This window comes from Nicotiana attenuata, chromosome 2 (genome assembly GCF_001879085.1).
Source record: "Nicotiana attenuata strain UT chromosome 2, NIATTr2, whole genome shotgun sequence".
In the NCBI taxonomy this organism is placed as follows: Eukaryota; Viridiplantae; Streptophyta; class Magnoliopsida; order Solanales; family Solanaceae; genus Nicotiana; species Nicotiana attenuata.
In genome coordinates, this window is record NC_031990.1 from 23,022,603 (window position 1) to 23,043,843 (window position 21,241).

General features: G+C 36.5%; 3 protein-coding genes across 3 annotated transcripts; all 3 read left to right on the forward strand.

Moving 5' to 3' along the window:
- Window positions 680-9,147, forward strand: LOC109205376 (pentatricopeptide repeat-containing protein At4g35850, mitochondrial). The gene is made up of 13 exons (XM_019368092.1): window positions 680-773; window positions 887-1,022; window positions 1,111-1,273; window positions 3,049-3,114; window positions 3,230-3,327; window positions 3,770-3,887; window positions 3,976-4,185; window positions 5,203-5,279; window positions 6,370-6,463; window positions 6,928-6,993; window positions 7,076-7,153; window positions 8,222-8,323; window positions 8,756-9,147. The coding sequence occupies exons 1-13, from the start codon at window positions 749-751 to the stop codon at window positions 8,864-8,866; spliced, it is 1,344 nt and encodes a 447-aa protein (XP_019223637.1). The 5' UTR covers window positions 680-748; the 3' UTR covers window positions 8,867-9,147.
- LOC109205387 (pre-rRNA-processing protein ESF2-like) lies at window positions 10,822-14,323 on the forward strand. Its single transcript, XM_019368102.1, has 8 exons — window positions 10,822-10,942; window positions 11,966-12,228; window positions 12,348-12,411; window positions 12,561-12,628; window positions 13,024-13,113; window positions 13,203-13,333; window positions 13,844-13,996; window positions 14,132-14,323. The coding sequence occupies exons 2-8, from the start codon at window positions 11,985-11,987 to the stop codon at window positions 14,147-14,149; spliced, it is 768 nt and encodes a 255-aa protein (XP_019223647.1). The 5' UTR covers window positions 10,822-10,942; window positions 11,966-11,984; the 3' UTR covers window positions 14,150-14,323.
- Window positions 17,481-19,370, forward strand: LOC109205397 (E3 ubiquitin-protein ligase ATL31-like). The gene has a single exon (XM_019368108.1). It carries the CDS (start codon window positions 17,701-17,703, stop codon window positions 18,958-18,960), a length of 1,260 nt encoding a protein of 419 aa, XP_019223653.1. The 5' UTR covers window positions 17,481-17,700; the 3' UTR covers window positions 18,961-19,370.

Sequence of the window (21,241 nt, forward strand, 5' to 3'; positions counted from 1 at the left end):
CCAACAGTAGTTTTTACTTGATATATAATTTTATCTAACCATTGCAATACTATGTTTGTGCATTTTTAAGATATTCTTGGTAAGATCGACCAAATTAATTATTTGCTCTAATTTTACTGATTTAAATGTAACTCCATCTAATAGATGGCATCTACGAAACTAGGGGATATTCTTCGGTCGCATACTTGATGCTCTACTTGTCGAACTTTGAATGTTACTCCCTCCGGTCCAAAATAAGTGAGTTTTTGGCCTTTTTCTTGTGGTCCAAAATAAGTGATATTTTCAGATTTCAAGAATGAATTAATTATTTTTTTCCTACATTGTCCTTGGAGTAAATAGTGTTGGAATATGTGTTAGGAGTGTTTATGTGAGATAGTAATATGGTCAATTCCATTACTAATTAATGCTAAAGGGTAGATTTCTTAATCTGAAAAATCACTTATTTTGGACCGGAGGGAGTAATAATATTTCGATACAACTTAGAATATGTCATACCTCTAAATGCAAATTGTTAGTTGGGCAAAATAGATTTAAAAAAAAAAAAAGAGCTTTTACATGACCCGGGTTTGCCCGCCCCGGTAACCAAGTCGAGGAAAGCCATAGGGTGCACAGAATAATCGAACCTCACCTCTATACAAAAGCCACGTAGGCATCTTTCTCCAAAACCTCGTGGCCCAGGGTTTAATTGAGATGCACACTTTCTCCAATAGTCAGTCGACACTCATAGTTCTCAGTTGATGCTGCAGCCATGAAGCTCCTCCGAACCCTCTCTGGTACTCTACTCAAAATCTCAATCTCTATTCTCTTCATATATTTTGATTTTTAATAAAAATGATACTCCTACCACTGTTAACGGATTTGTTCTTTCTTCAAAATCGTTTTTCAGGACCCAGAAATCTACTGGTTCGAACTATAGGGCGTCGATACTTCGCGGCCACACCGGAAGAATACGCCAAGAGAAACTACGCTAACAATGAGGCTGAATACAGCACTGTTATTAGCTCTCTCACTGCTCAGCGAAGGTAATTTTTTATATAATTACTCCAATTGATTAAGGCGTAATTGATTGATTTGAATTACGGTTCATTTTTATGTATGAATGTGAATTAGGCATTATTTGTTGAGGGATGTTTATGATGACATGATGCTGGATGGTGTAAAGCCAGAGAGAGATACATTTCATTCACTTCTTATTGGGACAATGAAAGGTGCTCGCTTGCAAGATGCTTTCTTTTTCCGCGACGAAATGAAAGCTATGGGCTTGGTCCCTGATGTATGTCTCCTTCCTATGCTTGCTTATATTGCTTGCCTTTCAAATTTGTATAGAGTTTACATATTTGTTGAATCACTGAATTATCAACAAGAGTTTACACGATATGAAGTGAGAAAGAGACAAGAGAGAGAGAGAGAGGAGGAGAGAATTGGGGAGAACTTCTTAGCTTTCTCTATAAGCACTCCACAATGAACACATAACCAACTACAGTTAATTACAACGCCTATTTATACAAGTAACTAACTACATATGACTTTTTTTTTGATGAAGTAAGATAATATCATTGAAAGGGCATCAGGAAGATGCCAAATTACAAGAACAGAAATTATGTTACCTCCCGTACAAAGACAAAAAACATTGTAAGCTCCAGTACAAGAGTACCTATGCTAGAACCATGGAGCTAACAAAATCCAAAAAAGTGTCAACGCTATTAACAGGGGAAAGAAAGTTCCAACTGAACAAACTAACTAATCATCTAGCTTTTAGGGAATGTGTTGGAGTTGATATTCCATCAAAACATCTGCCATTTCTTTCCTTCCAAACAATCCAAAATATGACTGCTGGGGTCATTCTCCATATTCTTTTGATGGCTTTGTCAACTCTCCAAAAGATCCAGCTAATATAGGCTTCCTTGATGGTGTGAGGCATGATCCAAGTTATACCAAAAATGGATAGGAAGAAGTTCCAAATATCAGCAGTGACTGGGCAATGAAGAAACAAATGGTTGACACTTTCTGATCTCTGTTGGCATATATAACATCTGTTGACTAAAGTAATGCTCCTTCTGCTAAAATTGTCCTGTGTTAAAACAGCTTCATTGAGGGCAGTCCATGTGAGGCATGCTACTTTGAGTGGCATACTGGTCCTACAGACATGTTTCCAGGGCCAATCCTCTAGTATTCCATTATGTGAGCAGATAAGGTTGTAGCCCTCTTTGACTGTGTACTTTCCTTCTTTTGAATTCCCCCAGATGATTCTGTCTGGTTGTTGATCTTCCGTGATGAAATCTCCCAGTGTGGCTAGGAGAGCAAGTAAGTCATTGATTTCCCAATCCTGAAGATTTCTTCTAAACACTGGATTCCAAATGTTGTTCTCTCTGTTTTGAGCAATTTGAGTCCTGATTGCAGGCTATTAGGTATAGACCTGGGTATGAATCCTTTAGTGCTGTATTACCAAGCCATATGTCTTTCCAGAATTTCACATGAACACCACTACCAACTTTGAATGATGTATTCTGAAAGAAATCATTTTGAAAGCTGCTGATGTGTTTCCATAAACCCACTCCATGAGGTGCTGGACTTTTCTTGGGGCTCCAGTGATTCTGAATTCCATATTTGGCGTCAATGATCTCCTTCCAGTAACGTGCTTCAGTTTGTCCATACCTCCATAGCCATTTCATTAGCATACATTTTTTGTGAAGCCTAAGATTCCTGATACCCAATCCCCCGTAAGACTTTGGTTGCGTTACTTTTGGCCACCTAACAAGTGAAAATTTGTGAGTCTCACTGTTTCCTTCCCATAAAAACCTTCTTCTTAGCCGGTCTAGTTGTAACTACATATAACTAAATACTAACTCCACCTAACTACAACAATTGACTTACTACTTCAGCTGGCTACAGTTAAGCTGACTGCACCTCGGTTAACGATGGTTAGGCTTAATTGACACCACTACAATTACTGCAGCTAATATCCTTTACAGTTGATTTATATGTAAGCTATACCCAGCCTTGAAGCTATTATAACAACAAGCGTTGTTTTCCCCCCCAATATCACAGGTTGCTTTGTACAATTTCATGATATCTACATGTGGAAAATGCAAAAATTCGGAACAAGCAGTAAGGGTATGTTTCCTTACTCTGTCTTGCAGTGTTATCGTGCTTCATTTTTTTTCTGAAATTATCAACAATGATAAGATTCATTGAAATAATTACTGATGTTTTTCTTCTTTGTAAGTAGCTTTTGGAAGAAATGAAGAGATTTGAAGTCAAGCCTACTGGACAGACCTATATCTGTCTCCTCAATGCGTGTGCAGCTGCTGGTCGGGTAGACAGAGTGTAAGAAAGCTGCTCGCTGGTTGCAACTGTATCTATTGCTAGTACACAATTGGTCGTGCGTATATTTGAAGGCATATGTCGATATCTGTTTAGTTAGTTGCAACTGTATCTATTACTAGTACACATAGTGGATAGCCTGGAATGCAGCAAATTATTAGTAACTACACGGCATAACACCTTGATACGATTAGAGTTCATTTGACTGAAAGAATCTGCTTATTCAGTGAAAACAATATTTGATTAATATGCTATAGCAAGTCCCTGGATGCCGAACCATAAAGTTTCTTGCAGCGTCAAAACTTCTCTGCTCTCCCTGTTGATGTTTCAGTGTCAACTTTCATCCAATCTTTCCAAAACATGATGTTAAGTGGTTTATTTTTCTGTTGGATTCATAATCTTCGTTTACTCCGGCATCTGATTGGCTGCCCTTCCAACATTGCAGGTATGCAATTGTTAGGGACATGACTGCTGCTGGTCTTGGTCTTAATAAATTCTGCTATGCTGGACTTATAGCTGCTCACAAGAATAAGGAACCTGTCACTGATGATGTAGCTTCCAAGGTGCGTAACAAGTGCATCCATGTGCTTTTACAAATTTTCCGTTTTTTTGGTATGTTAACTTATTTTATTTTGTTATTTTTTGGAGAAGATTCTTGAGCTAGTTGAGCAGTCCAAGGGTTGGTCGGCAGTTGAAGCACCTAGTGACATTCCAGTAAGATCCATGATGGGCATGTCTGAAGAAGAACTTTACAATATCCCAACTGCTGAGTTTGTTTTCCGGCGTGGTGGATTTTTAAATAGGGAATTCACCGTTTATCATGTTGCATTTCATGCCTGTGCAGACCTAAAAAATGTGGAGGTACCATATTTGACATCCACTAACAAGATCATTTGTTGTGATTCAGTTTTTTTAATAGATATGGCCCAAATCTTTCTGGTAATTCTTCCTGTAAAGTATCCTATCATACACTTGGCATTCATTTAATTTAGATGTTCTAATCCAACATATTTTCTGCACTAGGCTCCCCCCCAAGGCGGGCCTCAGATTCAGTAAGTGTCTTAAATAATTGAGTTTTGAGATAGACCGAAAATTGTTTAATTGCTTAAACGTGAAGTAAGTTTAATACTTTCAAAGCCTAGCACTCAGAATTTATCTACTCTAGTCTTTATTTCAGCAAGTCCTTTGCAGGAATTCTTTCTATGAGAGAAAAAAAGAAGTGAAATAAGCCATGTTTGAATATTGAACTCAATCTTTTGAAGAAAACCTTAGTATGGTGTCAGGACTTTTAAGTTATAATGACACCAATGGATCATAAATCTCTTAATAGTATAAGCAAAGTCAGTATTGTTAGGGATCAGATCAAGGTTGAATGTAGTATTTTCCCTCCTATGTAAAAGTCATTGAAGATTTTGATGAGATTTTTTTTTCCTAAGTCTTTGACAAGTAAACAAACCTTTTATTGAAACAATTAAATCACAAATGTTATGATGTGAGTTACATCATAGCCTTATGAAAGTGACAGTTTTCCTTTCTATGTCTTGAGAGTGTTAAGTCACAATGATTATCAATTTCCCGAGCCTTGTCCTAACAGTACTTGATATTGCATTTCCGTTCCATTTTGTTATAAACGCCGTGTTGTTAAAATTGAAGGAGTGCTAGAGGTCCAAGCGGTGCTTATGAGTTTCTTTTGTGAAAGGAAGATAACAATCCTTGTTAGGTTGGTCTTAACATTATTGTCAGTGGTTGCATAGCTACGTTAAGCCTTTGTGCTTTAAGTATCTACCTACTGCCACCTTTTGAGTTTATCTATGAAGCACGGTCATCCTTAATAATTTGTCAATCTCTATTTGATCTTATGTTTCTTCTTCACGGCAGGCGATTGATGCACTTCTTGAGATGCTTAGCAAAGACGGTAAAACACCTGATGTGTTCATTTTGATGGAAACCATGAGGTATTGTATAGTATCCTCCTTCCAACTGTTTAACTCTATAATTTGGTTAAAAGGTTTAGAGTATTATAAATCTCACAATCCACATAGAGGAGAAATTAAAACTCTGTATAGGATTTAAGCAACTAAAAAGGGAGATAGGGGACTTTTAGTCAAAGCATTAAATTATTAAGTCACACATAATGTAATTGCACCATGAAGTATGTCAGAGTTGGTTGCCAGAGATGCTGTATTCAATCATAAAGGTTCTTAATGTTGGATGAGACAGGGTGGTCCAAGTATTATTAGGCTCTCTGATGATAATTCTAAAGTTTTTCATAGTTTCCTTCAAGGAGGCATTAAGCTTCATATGTTATGACTCTGATGGTGTTGTTCAACTGGCATTTGAACATAACCGGTGGACTTTCATAAGAGCACATATTTTAGTTCCACAAAAAGAGCAAACTAAGCAAACAAGAAGTATACAAAATTCAGAAACCCTTTGCAGATAAATGGATTTCTGGATATCTCCTTGGACGTTGAGCTTTTCATCTACGAATTTCAAGCCAATCAAGATGAAACCACTAACTTTTAATCCATAATATTTCCTCTTCCTCTTTCAATATCTATAGGTAAGACTAGACACCTTTACCAAGAGATAATACTGTAGAAAGGAGCTCTTGCCAAAAGAAAAAGAGGTTCTTGGACAGACGTGTTCGTATAGGGATGGCTTAAGTATTTCTCAGGAAACATATCCATAATTGGTATTTTACTTCATGGATGAGTTCCAAGTAACCACAGTTGGCTCAAGCAAGTGGGGAGGAGAAGGGGAAGCGAGTGGTGGCTTAATTGATTTACTTTGATTTGACATCCCTGATCCCTCCTGTCCTGTTGTTTGGTCTAGTTGGAAGGTAAGTGAAAACTGTTTACATCCCTGATCCAATAAACACAAGTTACTGAAAACTTAAAAAAAATCAATGGTATTTCAAATCTTACATGTGATGTGAAAGTGTCAGCTGCAGTTCTCTGTATGTTGTTGGAAATTAGAGAATTTTTCAGTCTATAATTCTTCTCTTTGATTCGCTCCCATGTGTTTAATTTTGTGCTTATGCAGGTGTTATCTTCATTCTGGGGATCTGCAACGTGGTCGTAAACTTTTTGAGGACTACATGAGTTCGGGAAAACCACCTATGATTGAATTATATGTGGTAAGTTCCAAAATACATTTAGGTATGGTGTGTTTGATTATGTTCCAAGAAAGACAATGTTAACTCTAATCAAACACATCATACCAGTGTCTTCATTCTAACCTTTTGTAATCGAGCTAACATTGTCTTTTTCTTTTTCTATTCCTTTGCTCCGAAAATTCTGAATTTTGCATCTTCTTGATGCCTTCTATGAAATCCATTAACTTATTCCCCCCCCAAAAAAACTTGCCCCATAAAGTTGGCGTTCTATCACAACATAACACTACCTGTTAAAGGACTTGGTACTTTGGTGTATCTTCCTGCAGCTGTCATCTTAACTCAGGCATGCTCTCGTTTAGGTGGATTTTCTGCTATGGTAGAAAGCCTGCAGAAAGCCAATTTATGTGTGAGCTTATAGAAGTAATTAGTTGAGTAGGAACCTTCTCCGTGCTGATTCTCAATTCTCAACTTTTATTTGGCTGTAGACACTTGTTGAGGGAGCAATGGTCGGTTACACTCCTGATGGGATGCAACTCGCTCAAGAGACACTGGTATGGTGTGTTTGATTATGTTATAACAGTTTCTCGTTATGTAAGAGTGGATTCCATTTGATAAAATTTCTCACTTGTGCAGGTAAACATGAACTCCAGGAACTTCTTCCTGAGTCCTAAAATGGGAAGTGATCTCCTTCTTGTTGCTGCGGGTGAAAAGGTGGGAAAGCAGAAAAGGAATAACTTTTAGCCCTTACCTTTCTCTTACATTTCTCTTTTCTCATCGGTCCAGAAGTTGAAAGTAGCGGAAATGAGGATGTTGAGATGGATGTGTGGGCATATCAGGAGAGATAAGATTAGGAATGAGTATATTATCGACAAGGTGGGCGTGGCTCCTGTAGAAGATAAGTTGCGGGAATCGAGGCTGAGATATTTCGGGCATGTGAAGAGGAGAGACCCTGATGCTCCATTTTAGAGGTGTGAGAGGTTGACCATGGCGGGTCAAATGAGGGTTAGAGAGAGGCCTAAGAAGTAGTGGAGTGAGGTGATTAGGCAGGACATGGTGCTACTTTAGCTTACCGAGAACATGACCCTCGACCGGAGGGTATGGAGGTTGAGGATTAGGGTTGGGTTGACATGCAGTCTAGAGTTTAGTCTAGGCACCCCAGTAGTATTAGTACTACTCTTGTATTTTGCTATTCCTAGCCCCTTTTGTCAAAATTATAGACCAGGTATTTATTCCTTTCCTTCAGGGATTTCTCGGGGGGTTAATTTCTCGGAGCAACCCCCCAGGTTCTAGACCCAGGAGTCAACTTTCCCGTATGAGCATTCGGTACATGTATCAGTCAGTCCCCGCGTCCTTTTTTAAGAGATGGAGCAATTGTCACTCGACAGCTCAAAGCTGAGCTATTTCACATTGTGACATTATTTTGACTCTATTTTTATAGTGTCGTATTCTTAGATCTCTGTTATTGCACGTATCTCCATTTGTGCCCATGTCTAATTACCTTGTTGCTGCTATTGTTTCTCTATTGCTTCATTTTCATTTATCTTGAGCCGAGGGTCTTTCGGAAACAACCTCTCTACCGTCATAAGGTAGGCGTAAGGTCTGCGTACACTTTACCCACCCCTGACCGTCATAAGGTAGGTGTAAGGTCTGCGTACACTTTATCCTCCCCTGACCCCACTTGTGGGATTTCACTGGGCTTGTTGTTGTTGTTGTTGTTGTTCTCTTTTCTCATCACACTATCACATATGTCAAGTTATTTAATTTCTTAACTGTTTGCAGACTGGTGGATATACTACCGCCAATCTGATATGGGACATGATGCAAGCTCGTAAAATTATACCAACGTTTCCTGCTGTTCAAGCATATTATGACGGCTTGAAGGTGAGTTTTGCGTTACTTGATGACAATTCCATTGGTTCTTCCATCACGTGAGGGAAGGGCAATTATTAGATAATGCTAAGATTGTAGATTGCAAGCAGCTCTTAGATGCTGTAGACAATGTCCTTTGCTGCTCTTACTATTGACAACCAAAATTTCCAAGTATCTTTTTTACAAGTCTACCAGATAACCGATTAGGATTCAACCCAAAGTATATTCATATCTTATGGTTTGTCTGGATCAGCAGTAAACTGCATGTACTTGCATTCTTTCAATTTGATTTTGTTGAAAGGTTGAAATAAGATGATGCAAAACCAGTGAGCTATAGTCGTTATTCAAAATTAATAACTTCTCCACCCGAGATGCATCCGGAAATAGGACACTTCCATTCTGATGTATGTGGTCATAATTTTTGGTAATTTCTGTGCATTTCAGGTTCGGGAGATACCAGCTGATGATCCAAGACTGCAACTAGTTTCTCGAACCTACAATAATCTGAGAAAGAGGTTTGGTGGGGGAGGTGGTGTGGGAGCTGGACGACCGTAGACAGAAGATTGAGGCCGTACAGCAGCTACATTGCCCCGAACCACTGGGTTCTTTTTGTACCTTAGGATGTCTGCCTTTTCTTGTTATTCCATAATTTTGGCCATTTGTTCATGTACCCAAGTCGAACAGATATATAGATTAATTGACTTGTTACGGAGATAATGGGATTTATTCACTACCTGCTAGTCATACTGTTTCTTGACTACCTAGCTGTGGAACGTGCGCGGTGTAGAATCAATGTGCTCGGGGTGAGTTTGGTTTATTATACATCTATTTTCACATATGGTTCGTAAATAAGTACGAGGGTACTAACATTAAGAGAAGAAATAATCGCATTCAATGCAATTGTCTAAAAGGAGTGCTTTCTTTTTTTCCTATTGAAATAAGTGGGACTTCTAATTTTTCATAATATGTAACTCAACAGGCTATACACGGTTTTGTTAACCAAAACGTTTGTTCAATTTTAACTCTACAGACTATAGAGTGAGAAAAAAAATATTGATAAGCAAAATTATGAATAACGTTCGTGGAGAAGAATTAGTCGTGAATCCTGATCAAGATCGTGCATCTTTTCCTTATAGGGCTTATTCCTATATTTTATAGAGCAATTATGCTATCTTTTGTTCTTTCTCAGTAGTTGCTCTTTCTAAAATATACTACATCAACATTCTAATGTGCTCAAAACTTTGAAGAAAACCTTATATGTTAGATCTCTCTCTAACAACATCGCTATGTTAATAATTCATTATAAAAGTCAGTTTTTCAATGGAACTAAATTTTATGCTATGTTATAATATATGTTCTCTATAACAGTACTTCGTTATAATACAGTCAGATCTCTCTATAACAACATCCCTATATAACAGCCATTCAGAATAAAAGCTAAGTTTTCCTTAAAACCGAATTTTAAGTTATATTTTACCTCTCAATAACAGCTTTTTACCTATAACTGCAACAACCATATTTATAGTGGAATGCTCTTTGTAAAATTATCCCTCCATAACAGCTATATAGAATCTTTAAGATTACTAATAACAATTCTAAATATGCACAAAATCTTTTCCATTTAACAAAGTTCTATCTTGCATAAGACACAAGATTTGAAGATCTGCACATAATATATTTTTCATTGGTTATCTTTTTGCTGAAAATTTGGACATGAATCTTCGTCAATTCAAGCGTTATATCAGTTGTAAGAGAATGAAATCTATGAAACAGCTATAATTAAAAAGTGCTTCCATCAATCTTGAAAGAATTTATTTTCCTAGTAGCTTTAAATATTTGCCTTAGAGTTTAATTTAATTAATTTTAATTATAATGTATAAGCTTTCTTCAATATATACTTAGTGAAATATGCATAACTTTTGAGATTTTAAATTTGAAGGATTTTCTTATTTTTTATATGTAAATATTAATAAAAAAAGAGAAATAATTAATTTTTGGATAAGTTTTACTTATAAAAGCCAAAAAATATTTAAACGTAAAATGCTGTTATAGGTGTATAACAGCCATTCTCTATAAAAGCCAAAAAAATCTCGGAATAAATGATGATGTTATAGTGAAGTTTGACTATATATATGACTAGAAAAAATAAAAACAATAAATATGACCGACTATTTGTGTAAAGATTCCTAGTTTTTTCCTTTTGTTAACTAGGAACTTAAAGTTGGGCCTTTTAGACTAAAAGTTGAGGGCTTAATTTAGAGAGAAAATGACACTGTAAAGCCGCTGTAAAAATAATAATCGAAAAATACATAAAAATTTATATATATTTTATATATATATATATATATATTGTATGTTATATACAAAAATTATATAAATTTTATATATTTTTTTGGCCACAAGATGTAAATAGTTTCTGGAACAGGCAAAAAATGAGAAATCTCCCAAATTTAGAACTAACAAGCCCAAATTACTGCTAGTCTTTCAGGTTAATATAAGGGATTGGCCCATCAACATCAAGTTCCAGAAACTTCTCTTCCCGCCAATCTGAGTATCGTCCCCGAACTTGCGCCTCCTCCATCTTCCTCTCCGGCGGCGAAAGTTGCTCCTCTTCATTGCCGAAATCTACTGGTACGTTCTATCTTACCTGGATTTTAATGTTTTTATATAAAAACCCAGAATCGTTTACACAAGACACAGCTCAGAGCAAGCTTCTTCTAGGAAAGCTCTTTTGCTGTACAGTTTCGCTATCCGAGACATCAAATTATCGAGTTTAATGCTGGTAAAAATATACAAACAGGAGAGTTAATTAGGGGAGGAACTTCCGTTTTCTAGTCCTTTGAGCATTTACAAGACGCGCATGACGAGTATAAAAGTTGAATTTGAAGAAACCAAATGTGACTTTAATAAAGTCTGTCTTTGCTTTTTCAATTTGCTCTTCCAAATACTACAATTTGCTTTGTAGAGAGAATAGTAAATCATCAAACTGTTGGAATAATGGTTTTAGTATGATACTGGTGGAATGAATGGATTTGCTTATTTCAGTTTCTGTTTGGTTTTTCATCTTGGTCTCTTCCAATATACTTTTTTCATTGTAAGGAGGCTATAGATATGTGGGTTGTGATCTTTTTATGTATTTGGAAAAAACACACAATTATAGACTCCTTACAATGAAAAAAGGTATATTCTATTTTTTTTATCCAAATTGCATGTTTGGCTGTTTGCTATAATGTCTGAAATTAAGATTGAAATCCCAAGATGTCTCTATTTTCAGTTGAACCAAATAAAGCTTCTTGACTTAGACCTGTTATAGAATAGCTTCAGCCTTCAATAGATAAACTAAAACTACTTACAATAGTCAGAGGTACTTAATTAGTTTGATATTAGTGGAGTAACAGAGTATTTGCTGAATCCTAATGTTAGTAGATGAAAATGGTTGTGAGTCTCTTCCAGCTCCTTTGCGCGGAGAGCTGTTTGGGCGGCCGGGGTGGGGGGGGATCTACTAACTTGCTAGTATGGGTTCTTAAATACATTGGAATTTTGCTTGTAGCTTTAGTAGACAAATTCCAAATAAAGCAAAGGTTTTGTCTGATACACAAACATCCCCCCCCCCCCCCCCCCNTCTGTTACTCAAACCATATTCCCCCCCTGCAGTGGTGTCATTTGTCAGTAAATGGGTGAGGAAGATTTGGAAGTTGAAAAAAGTCCAGCATGTGCAAAAGATCAGAGGGAAGATGAAGCTGAAACAAAAGTACGAAAAGTTAAAAAGAATAAAAAGTCACTTAAAGAAGCTGTGAAGGGTGAAAAACGTGGAGTATGTCACGTGCGTAGAGTACCGCCTCGTATGGACCATGTGAAACTTCGTCAGGTTCTTTCTCAGTTTGGAGAAATTCAGAGAATATATCTTGTACCTGAAGGTTGGTTGAGTTCCTTATTTGATCATCGTCTTTAGAGATGTTGGTTAAATGCTTCATTATGCAGCAGTTTGCTCCTTCCCCTTTGCTTAGTTGTCCATATTAATTTACCTTGCTTACAGCTGCTGCTTCTCAAATGAATCGGAAACGGGCAGGTGGGTTCCGAGGACAAGCATTTTCAGAAGGGTATGCTTCATATTGAGGTTTCTTTGATAAAGAAATCAACTTATCTGTTATTTTTCTTTCATTAAAATGATGAAGTCTACATCTTTTGCATCTATGAGATTAAGACGTCCGGAACTGGAAAGTCATTAAACTGTCATTTGTATCTGCAGGTGGGTTGAATTTACGAAAAAGAGTGTTGCCAAGAGGGTTGCAAATATGTTAAATGGTCAACAAATAGGTATGATGCGGCGGTATCTTGATTTTTTTCTTATTCTCGGAAATTCGTTTGGTCCATAGGGTACCATCATGCACGTTGGAGGAAATTTGGCAAATGTTGCTATTTCTTTTCGAGTACTGACTCGTCGCATGTGCTTTTTTTTACACATTCCTGAGGGAAAACACCAATTAATCATACGTTGGCCAAAAGATTGGCTTCGATTACGGGTGGACTAACATGGATTTGCTGTTTTTTTCCATTTGTGTCATAACAATATCCTTGTTTATGACTTCATAAAAAAAAAAACAATATCCTTGTTTATGTTCTTCAGTTCAGCTTTCAACTTCTGCTTTTCTTGTATTCTTAGTGGCCATAAAATGTTAGTGTCTTTACTGCCACATTTTTTGCTCCTATAGGTGGAAGGAAGAGATCAGCATTCTATTATGACATTTGGAATATCAAGTACTTGTCTAAAATCAAATGGGATGATATTACTGATGAAATTGGTATGCTCTTCTTTTTAATTTATTTGGTAATGCTGCATCCTTTAGTCTTTTTTCACAACTTAGCTGATGTGTTTCAAATATTTTTGCAGCAAAAAGGCATGCAGTTCACGAGCAGAAACTAGCTTTGGAGCTTTCTGCTGCTACAAGGGAGCGTGATTTCTACCTTACACAAGTTGATAAGTCCCGTGCTTTAAGTTCTATTGAAGAACGAATAAAGAAGGTCAGTGAGTCATTTTAATGAATTCATTTTGAGTAGGTTTTTGAACTCCCTTGATTGAATTTCGTATTTATCATCTCAGTCTGCCTCCCTCTTGAGTTTCATTCTTAATGTTTTCATTGTATGTTTAACTCTAAATAGCTAAAACTTGAGGCAATCAAGATGTGAGTCCATTTTTCTAAACCTTTTTCGGCCCATTTGTCTGTAAGTTTTTCATCAACAGCTTATAGTGTAGATTGCTAAGATATCAATTGGTCTTTAAAAGTTTCTTTTGTCAAAACAAAAGATAATAAGGATATGTATTGTGGGCGAAAAAGAGAGGGAATGGAGAAGCAACTGTAACTATCTTCTCCACGCCCCGAATATTATTCAGCAATTTACTTATAGGCTTATGCTCTGTTTTAGACTTTTATTAGTATAGGTATTCGACCACGCATTTTTGTGTACCTTATGCTATCTGTCTTTCATAGTTGAGTAATATGATCCTATACTTTCAACTGTACATCTTTTCAGAGGCAAAAGGTCCAACAAGAATCTGGGGAAATTTCTAATCTCCCAAGTGAACAGTTTGAGCCAAAGGTGATACGGCAATTTCCCCAGAAAAAACCTGTGGCAGATGAAGCTGGGAAAATCAAGCCAAGTCTGTCCAAGGACATTTTGGCCGGAGTAAGTCCCCTTCCCACCTTTCTACCCCGATCACCTCTTGCTACCTTTAACATCAAAAAAAAAAAAAAAAAACCGTTCACCTCTTGCTGAAAACTTGCTTATTTTCTGATGGAATTTGCTCTTCACCTTTTACAGGTATTTGGTGGTCAATGATTAGAGCGTTTGCGTGCCAACAGATTCAGAAAGTTCCTCTCTTTAATTTTTTCGAGGGCAAAATTAATCTTCTAGGTGGTCTAAAAATTTCACCTAGGCTGTTATTAGATGTTGGAAGCATAGTTGAACCTTGAGCAATGTTTTGTTTTTATGTGCGGTTAATTTTAGATGGCATTGTTCGCAATAAATTTTCGTGATTCAAAAATAAATTGCAACCACAATATAAATATTAAGAAACATAATTTTATTCATAAAAAGGTGCGGGTACATTTCTGTTTATCCCCTTGATTCTTCTCTCCCGATTATCTCCGTGATTCGAGGGCTAGAACAACGTGTTTTTCGAACGTAGGATGGTGCGGGCTTTCATGGATTTATTTGATATTGTGGATCTTCTTGAAGTATTTGATTATCAAGAATTATCCGGCCACTTCTTGATCTCTTTGTGAATATCTCGTGAGTTTATGGGATTTTTGAGATGATCTCCATTTTTGAGATATTTTTTAAAGGATTATGTAACCCTTTTTATAAGAGTGACCTAGGGTTTTGGTAGAGTAGCCTCTAAGCAACACTGACAGACTCCTAGAATTTCAAGAGGTCTTGTAGTATCTTGAATTTAGGATTTAACTCGATCCATTAAGATTTCGATGTCTACAGGCATATCAAATATGTTTGTTGTTTATATAGGTAGAACAACTTATCTAAATTAAAATCAATTATCGTATTTCTCATGGATCATTTCATGTATGAATCATTACAGTTAGCTCTAACTGGTCACAACTGATACGGTATGTTATCTGAGAGAGAAGTATTGGGTTCATCTATGCTATTTGTTTACCTGGTCAACAACTATTGTTCTTATTCATGGTATTACTTACATAGCAGCTGTTTGGAATCTTTCAGTTAGTGCATGTTCATAATCTAACAAAACTTGGTGGAAATCTGTCCAAAAGTATTAAGTAGCTATCATATTCTTCCTAGTTCTATAGCAAAATGTTGCCCCTGGGACTTTGATCTAGTTGTAAGAACTTAGCTTGTAGTATGTGGGTTATGTGCACGTTACAGGCTTGCTTGAATCGTGGCGCAATGAAAAGCTTGGTATTTAGCCTAATATTTAAGTGGAAAAGGATAAATACGTGGGGTCATTATCTACCAAGTTTCAACTGTACCACACTAACTGGAATTAAAGGCAGTCCTCAAGAACCTATTTATTCTTAATAATACAAGTAAATTGGGTTATACATACGAGGAACTGAATCTGATATGAAATATCATAGACAATATACTGATGATATAACGTTAAAAAGTTACGAGTGTAAAAGATGAAAACGGCTCTCCAGCTTTGACTTATTGTTTTATTACTGTTTTTATTTCAACTTCATTATATTGCTGCTATGCTAACTACTTTATCACTAGATTGTATTTCTTTTTATCAATAAAATTATTATTCCCCAATGTTAAGTTTATAGATAATATTGTTGTTCCCTCCATTCGATTTGTTTGTCCTAGTTTGACTTGATACAAAGTTTAATAAAAAGAGGAATACTTTTGAAACTTATGGTCTTAATTATGTCATAATATTTGAATATGTTAATCTTTTTGAAACAAACTAATAAGAAAATAGTGTCAATATTTTGAAATGTGAGTATTAAGGAATCCCAAGTAGAAGAGGAGATAATACCGTTGGATTTCCACCCCGAAGATTGCTCATCTTTGAACTAAAAAAATCAGATTAAGAAGAGGGGGTGAAGGGATTAAAAAGGGGTCAGTAGGAGGAGCATTCTTTTGTTGTTGGCGTCATTAGGTATTAATATTATATTATTTTTTTATAAATAAATACCTGGATTATTGTATCACGAAATTGATAAAACTTATACAATTTTATATTTAGAGGTTATTCTAATTGTAAGTAATAGCAGAGTGATACATTCTAGTTTCATTCGTATGTATACAATCAACTAATATTCAATGTGTCAAATTTACATACGAAAAGACTCAAAAGTTGGAATCAAACAAAGGGTATCTATACATGCAATTATGAAGTATATTTGTCAATTGAATTTTTTTGATGTCAGTAATTATTACTACTTTGTAGGCATATATCATGAAATTGACAATGATCTGCGTACAGAGTAAAATATATTTATATTAAATGATAGCACGAGAAAGCGATATGTGGAGCCGAAGACAGAAGATAGTTAAATCCGAAGGCAACGAACATGTTTGTTACCACAGAGGATGACTCATAAAGATGAAATAAATGCATGCCATCCGGTAGCATTTAATGAGGAATATTTTACTGCATTAAGTACACGGCCCGTTACAAGGAATATGACATTCACTGCCTACCGTTACATATTCTTCAATGACCTTCATAATTGACATTAAAGAGGGGTTTGATCCTAGGACCTTGTTCTTCAGGTGCATCTATAAATAGTAAGCTCTATTATCATTGTAAAGAACACGAATTTTCTGACAAACATACGCTACACACTATTCAAATCTCAATATAATTTTATCTTCTTGTTTATTGATCACACACCCTAATCACTTCATACATAAAACGACAACCAAAGTAGTGTCAAACAACCTAAAAAATGTAACGACGAACGACCAACAACCACCCTGACATTATGTGGTGTTTGTCCACACCTTTTCTCCTCCCAAATCCATAAAAGTAGTAGCAAAATAGGCAACCCAAAAGCAACACGAAACAACCCACAAGTTCAGCAACTCAAAATTAATTTTTTCAATTTACTAAAATACGTTTCGATTTTTCTTTTCTTTCAATTGAGCAACACAACCAACAATACATAATTAAGCCTCTTATCCAATAAACCAGCCATAAATTCAACTGAAAAATAACTTTACAACCAGCCAACAATGATGCAACAACAAACAACATACCACTCTTTCGATACTCGCTAGGTCTAGTCTTTACGATCGAGTTACAACTCGTACATCTTTCTTATTGTACCCGGAAGCCTTCTCCCGGAATTACTATTTCTGTTGTTTTATCTCCATCTCAAGGCTAAGTATTACATTTTTATCTAATTCATCTATTATTTTGGGATCAAATTAATTCATTTGTTTATAGATCACGTATAAATACAAGTGTATCATTTTACGGATAAACAATGTGTTAACCATCCTAATCGAGATATATGATGATAGCTTCTACAAAATTCTCCAAGCATACTTTACTAACCTTATTAAAATACTCCAAGCCTACGTGGAAGCCACCCATTATGACCAAAAGTGTCAAGTTCTAGAACATCTCAATTCTCAGCAGCCGAATAGAAGTTTAATTAAGATCAACCGAATAGAAGTTGCCTTCCATAAAGTCAAACTTTCTTTTCCTTGTTCAAATAATACAACTGACTTTTCCACCCTGCAGTCTGCACCTTCAAGTAAAAGTCTTTTTTCCATCTCTCTGTTTTAATTTATATATAAACTCAAAATATATAACTCCCTTAGGTTCATTACATCCCCTTCTCCATCCGACTAAAAAACAGAGGGAACGAAATTTTACATTGAATTGCAGTATATGAGCCATGTTTAGCTTTACAAGTCAAGATGGGCTCGTCTCTCTTCCAAATATTCATCTCCTCATCCTCCTGTTCGTATTATTATGTCCGATGATTCCAAGTGCGGCGGCACAGCCATCAGATTCTTCTTCTGGACCGGACAATCGGTTTCGGTACCCAACTGTCAGCCCAGCAATGGCTGCTATCATAGTGGTTCTCATAGCTGCCCTGTTTTTTATTGCTTTTTTCTCAATTTACATCCGCAACCGTAGCGCCGCTAACGGTAACAGCATCCGTCAAACACTTTCCATGCGCCGCCGTCGTGCTGCTGCTGCTACACGTGGACTCGATAATTTGGTCATAGAGACTTTCCCCACTTTTACCTACGCCGAAGTAAAGGATCATCATATCGGTAAAGGAGCTTTGGAATGTGCTGTATGTTTGAACGAATTTGAAGATGACGAAACGCTGCGTTTGATCCCTAAGTGTGATCACGTTTTCCACCCTGAATGTATCGATGCTTGGCTCAAATCTCATGTCACTTGCCCGGTTTGTCGAGCTGACCTTAGTACTCCTCAACCTGATGAACCGCCGGTTCAAGCCCCTGAGGTACTAGATCGCGATCAAGCCCAAGAACAACAAGGGACAGAGAATTTGCAGCAAAATAACGAGGTTTCAATACAAATAGAGAGTGATGAAAATTGTATGCTACAGCAAGAGGAGACCTCTACTGGAAAACCGAAAGCTAATCGAACTTTAAGTTTCAATGTGCCGAACCGGCCGCCGAGGTCTTTTTCTATAAAGAGGCCAAGGATGTTTAACAAGTTCAGGTCACATTCGACCGGCCACTCGCTAGTGGTACCGGGGGAGAATTTGGACCGGTACACTCTCAGATTACCGGAGAATGTTAGAAAAGAGGTAATGAACCGGGCACTACTGAACCGGACAAAGAGTTGTGCAGTCACTATACCAAGATATGGTAGCACTAGAACAGGGTACAAAACCGGAACCGGAGAGGGAAGCAATATTGGTGCGAGGTCATTCAGGAGAATTGACCGGTTCGATCAGGAAGGAAAGTCAGACCGGTGGGTTTTCAAGATTGCACCACCGTTCTTTAGTAGAGGTCTATCGATTAAGTCACCAAAAGTAAGGCCAGATATCGAAGAGGGGTCGACATCGCGCAGTGTGAAGATGGCAGTCAAAATGCCGTCGTTCAAATGCTTAGAGCCAAAAGGTGATGAACCCGGTTTGCTGACAGATGACTCGGCTCGGCCTCCGGCCCGATGATGAACCCGGTTTATATAAGATCCTAAAATCGGCACCTTTTTAATGCTTGACTTCAATAGCGTGGCGGAAAGGGCAATCTTTTGGTGGGCTGTGTAAATGAGGAGAAAGAGTGGTCAATGCTAGTTTGGCACCCCAACTTGGAAACTTCTGGCATAGACTTTATTGCAAAGTATAATGCTAAAAAGTTGAAATTCAAGAATATCGCTTTCTAGAAATTCATTTAAATGTTGATTAAATTATTATTTTAGAAGCAAATAATGTTCAACTTAAGGGGGTTTTCAGGGTTTATCTAGTAGGTGGTTTTAGTAATTAAGACACCGTCATGATGTAATTATGTTTGATTTCATTCTTCGATGCATTTTTGAGAATAGAAAATCTGAAAGGAAATAGACTTGTTGATACTTATTTTATTTCCTTGGTCAAGATGATGGTGCTGATTTTGATTTTCTTATTGTCTGCAAATGGTTAGGTCAGACTAGATAGGCCCCTAAAATATTTGGCAACCGGGTTCGCTATCCTTTATCTTCTAAACAGTTATATCCCAAAGGCCATGTACACAGGGGCCAATGTAGCTCAATAATATCGGGTTCAATTGAACCCATAATTTTCGACGCGGAGCATAAATTTGTGTACAAAATACCATTAAAATCGTAATAAATTACAGACATGAACCCATAACTTTAGGATATAATAGGTTTAATACTAAGAACCTTAAAAGTTGAATCTATAAAATTTAAATCCTGAATCTGTCTCTGCATGTACATGTGCTTTTTAACAATTCTGCAGCCTTGAAATAACAGAAGGATGAAGTTAATTGCTCTTAGTTTGTACTCCCAACCATTGTTGTTTCAAAATTACTCTTTTTGATTTACAATAAAGAAATAAAAGAAAAAAGAATGCAGCAAAAGATGCTAAGGGCATGACGGCAACTCAAAGTGTTTCTTAGTACTAGTTATTTTGAGTTTATGACTCTATTACCTTTATTTTCGGGATTGTTACACAGATAGCCTATCGGATTCATTGTTTACTTTTTCTAGCCGATATATATAAATTATACAATGATTATACATAGTTATACATATATTATATATGAATTTTACATATATCCGCCAACTATTTTTAGTTTAAGAAATTAAGTAGATGGCTATTTGAGTTAATTCTTCTTATATTATATTTATTAGGACTTAAGACCTAATGACTTGACATTTTTAGGAGCAGTACTTATTTAACTTTATTTATTATTTATTGAATTTTCATGCTAACAAGCCTTTAAAAAATAGGTATTAAAGTGGCAGGACCGTCACCCCTTTTGTCCAGTAATTATCAACGTAGTGTGAAAATAAAAAAGAAGAATTACCCCAAATAGCCTTCCACTTAATTTCTTAAACCAAAAAGTATCTGTGTAACAATCCCATAATATAAGTACACGCGGCTTCTATCTAAAAAAATATAAGTACCTTGAGAAGTAAACCATTTGGTTCTGCATTTAAGCTTGTATAAAAACATATTGAGAAGTAAACTTAAATAAGTACCGAAGCATTCATACTTCTTCCTAATTCTACAGTAAAATCTGCACTAGAGTTTGTATAGTTATATTAGGCGTAATGGTTCCTAGCCACTTAACTTGTAGGGGTTTTAAAAGTCGATACACAAACTTTGGACTTTTTCATTTGAACACTCAAACTCATGATTCTCTTAGCTAATAAACACTTCTGACCCTTGAGCCTTTTTGCGCTTGTATTACACATACACAGACGTGTCCATCCAGTCAGCAAATGATCCATCCAGTCAGCAAATGACTAATGCGATTGTTACACGTCAAGGGTGCGAAAACAAACCCCAACTGATTGGGGTCCCCATCTTTTAGTCAATAGACCGACCAAAATCAGCCATGAACTTCCATAATATCCACCATTTTTCACTTCTAACAAAATTCATATAATCCATACCCCAATTACAAGTCAAAGAATCGATGAGCCACCTTCTAAAATTCCGTCGGGGCAAAAAAGAGCCGGCGAAGATATGTCAAAGAAGAACACGAATGGTGAAATCCAAAGAGAGAAGAAGTCGGACTTCTCGTAATTAAAAATTTTCACCCAAAATTCGTCATTTTTTTGATGGTCTTCTCTTTTCTCTGTCTGTCTTCCAGTTTGAGAGAGGGAATTAATGTGAGAGAAAAGATTGACACAAAAATTTTGATAAAATTTATTGTTTTTCTTTGTTTTTCACCACTGCTGCCTGGGCTTGGAACAAACAGATGAAGAAGCGGGGAAAGATTGGA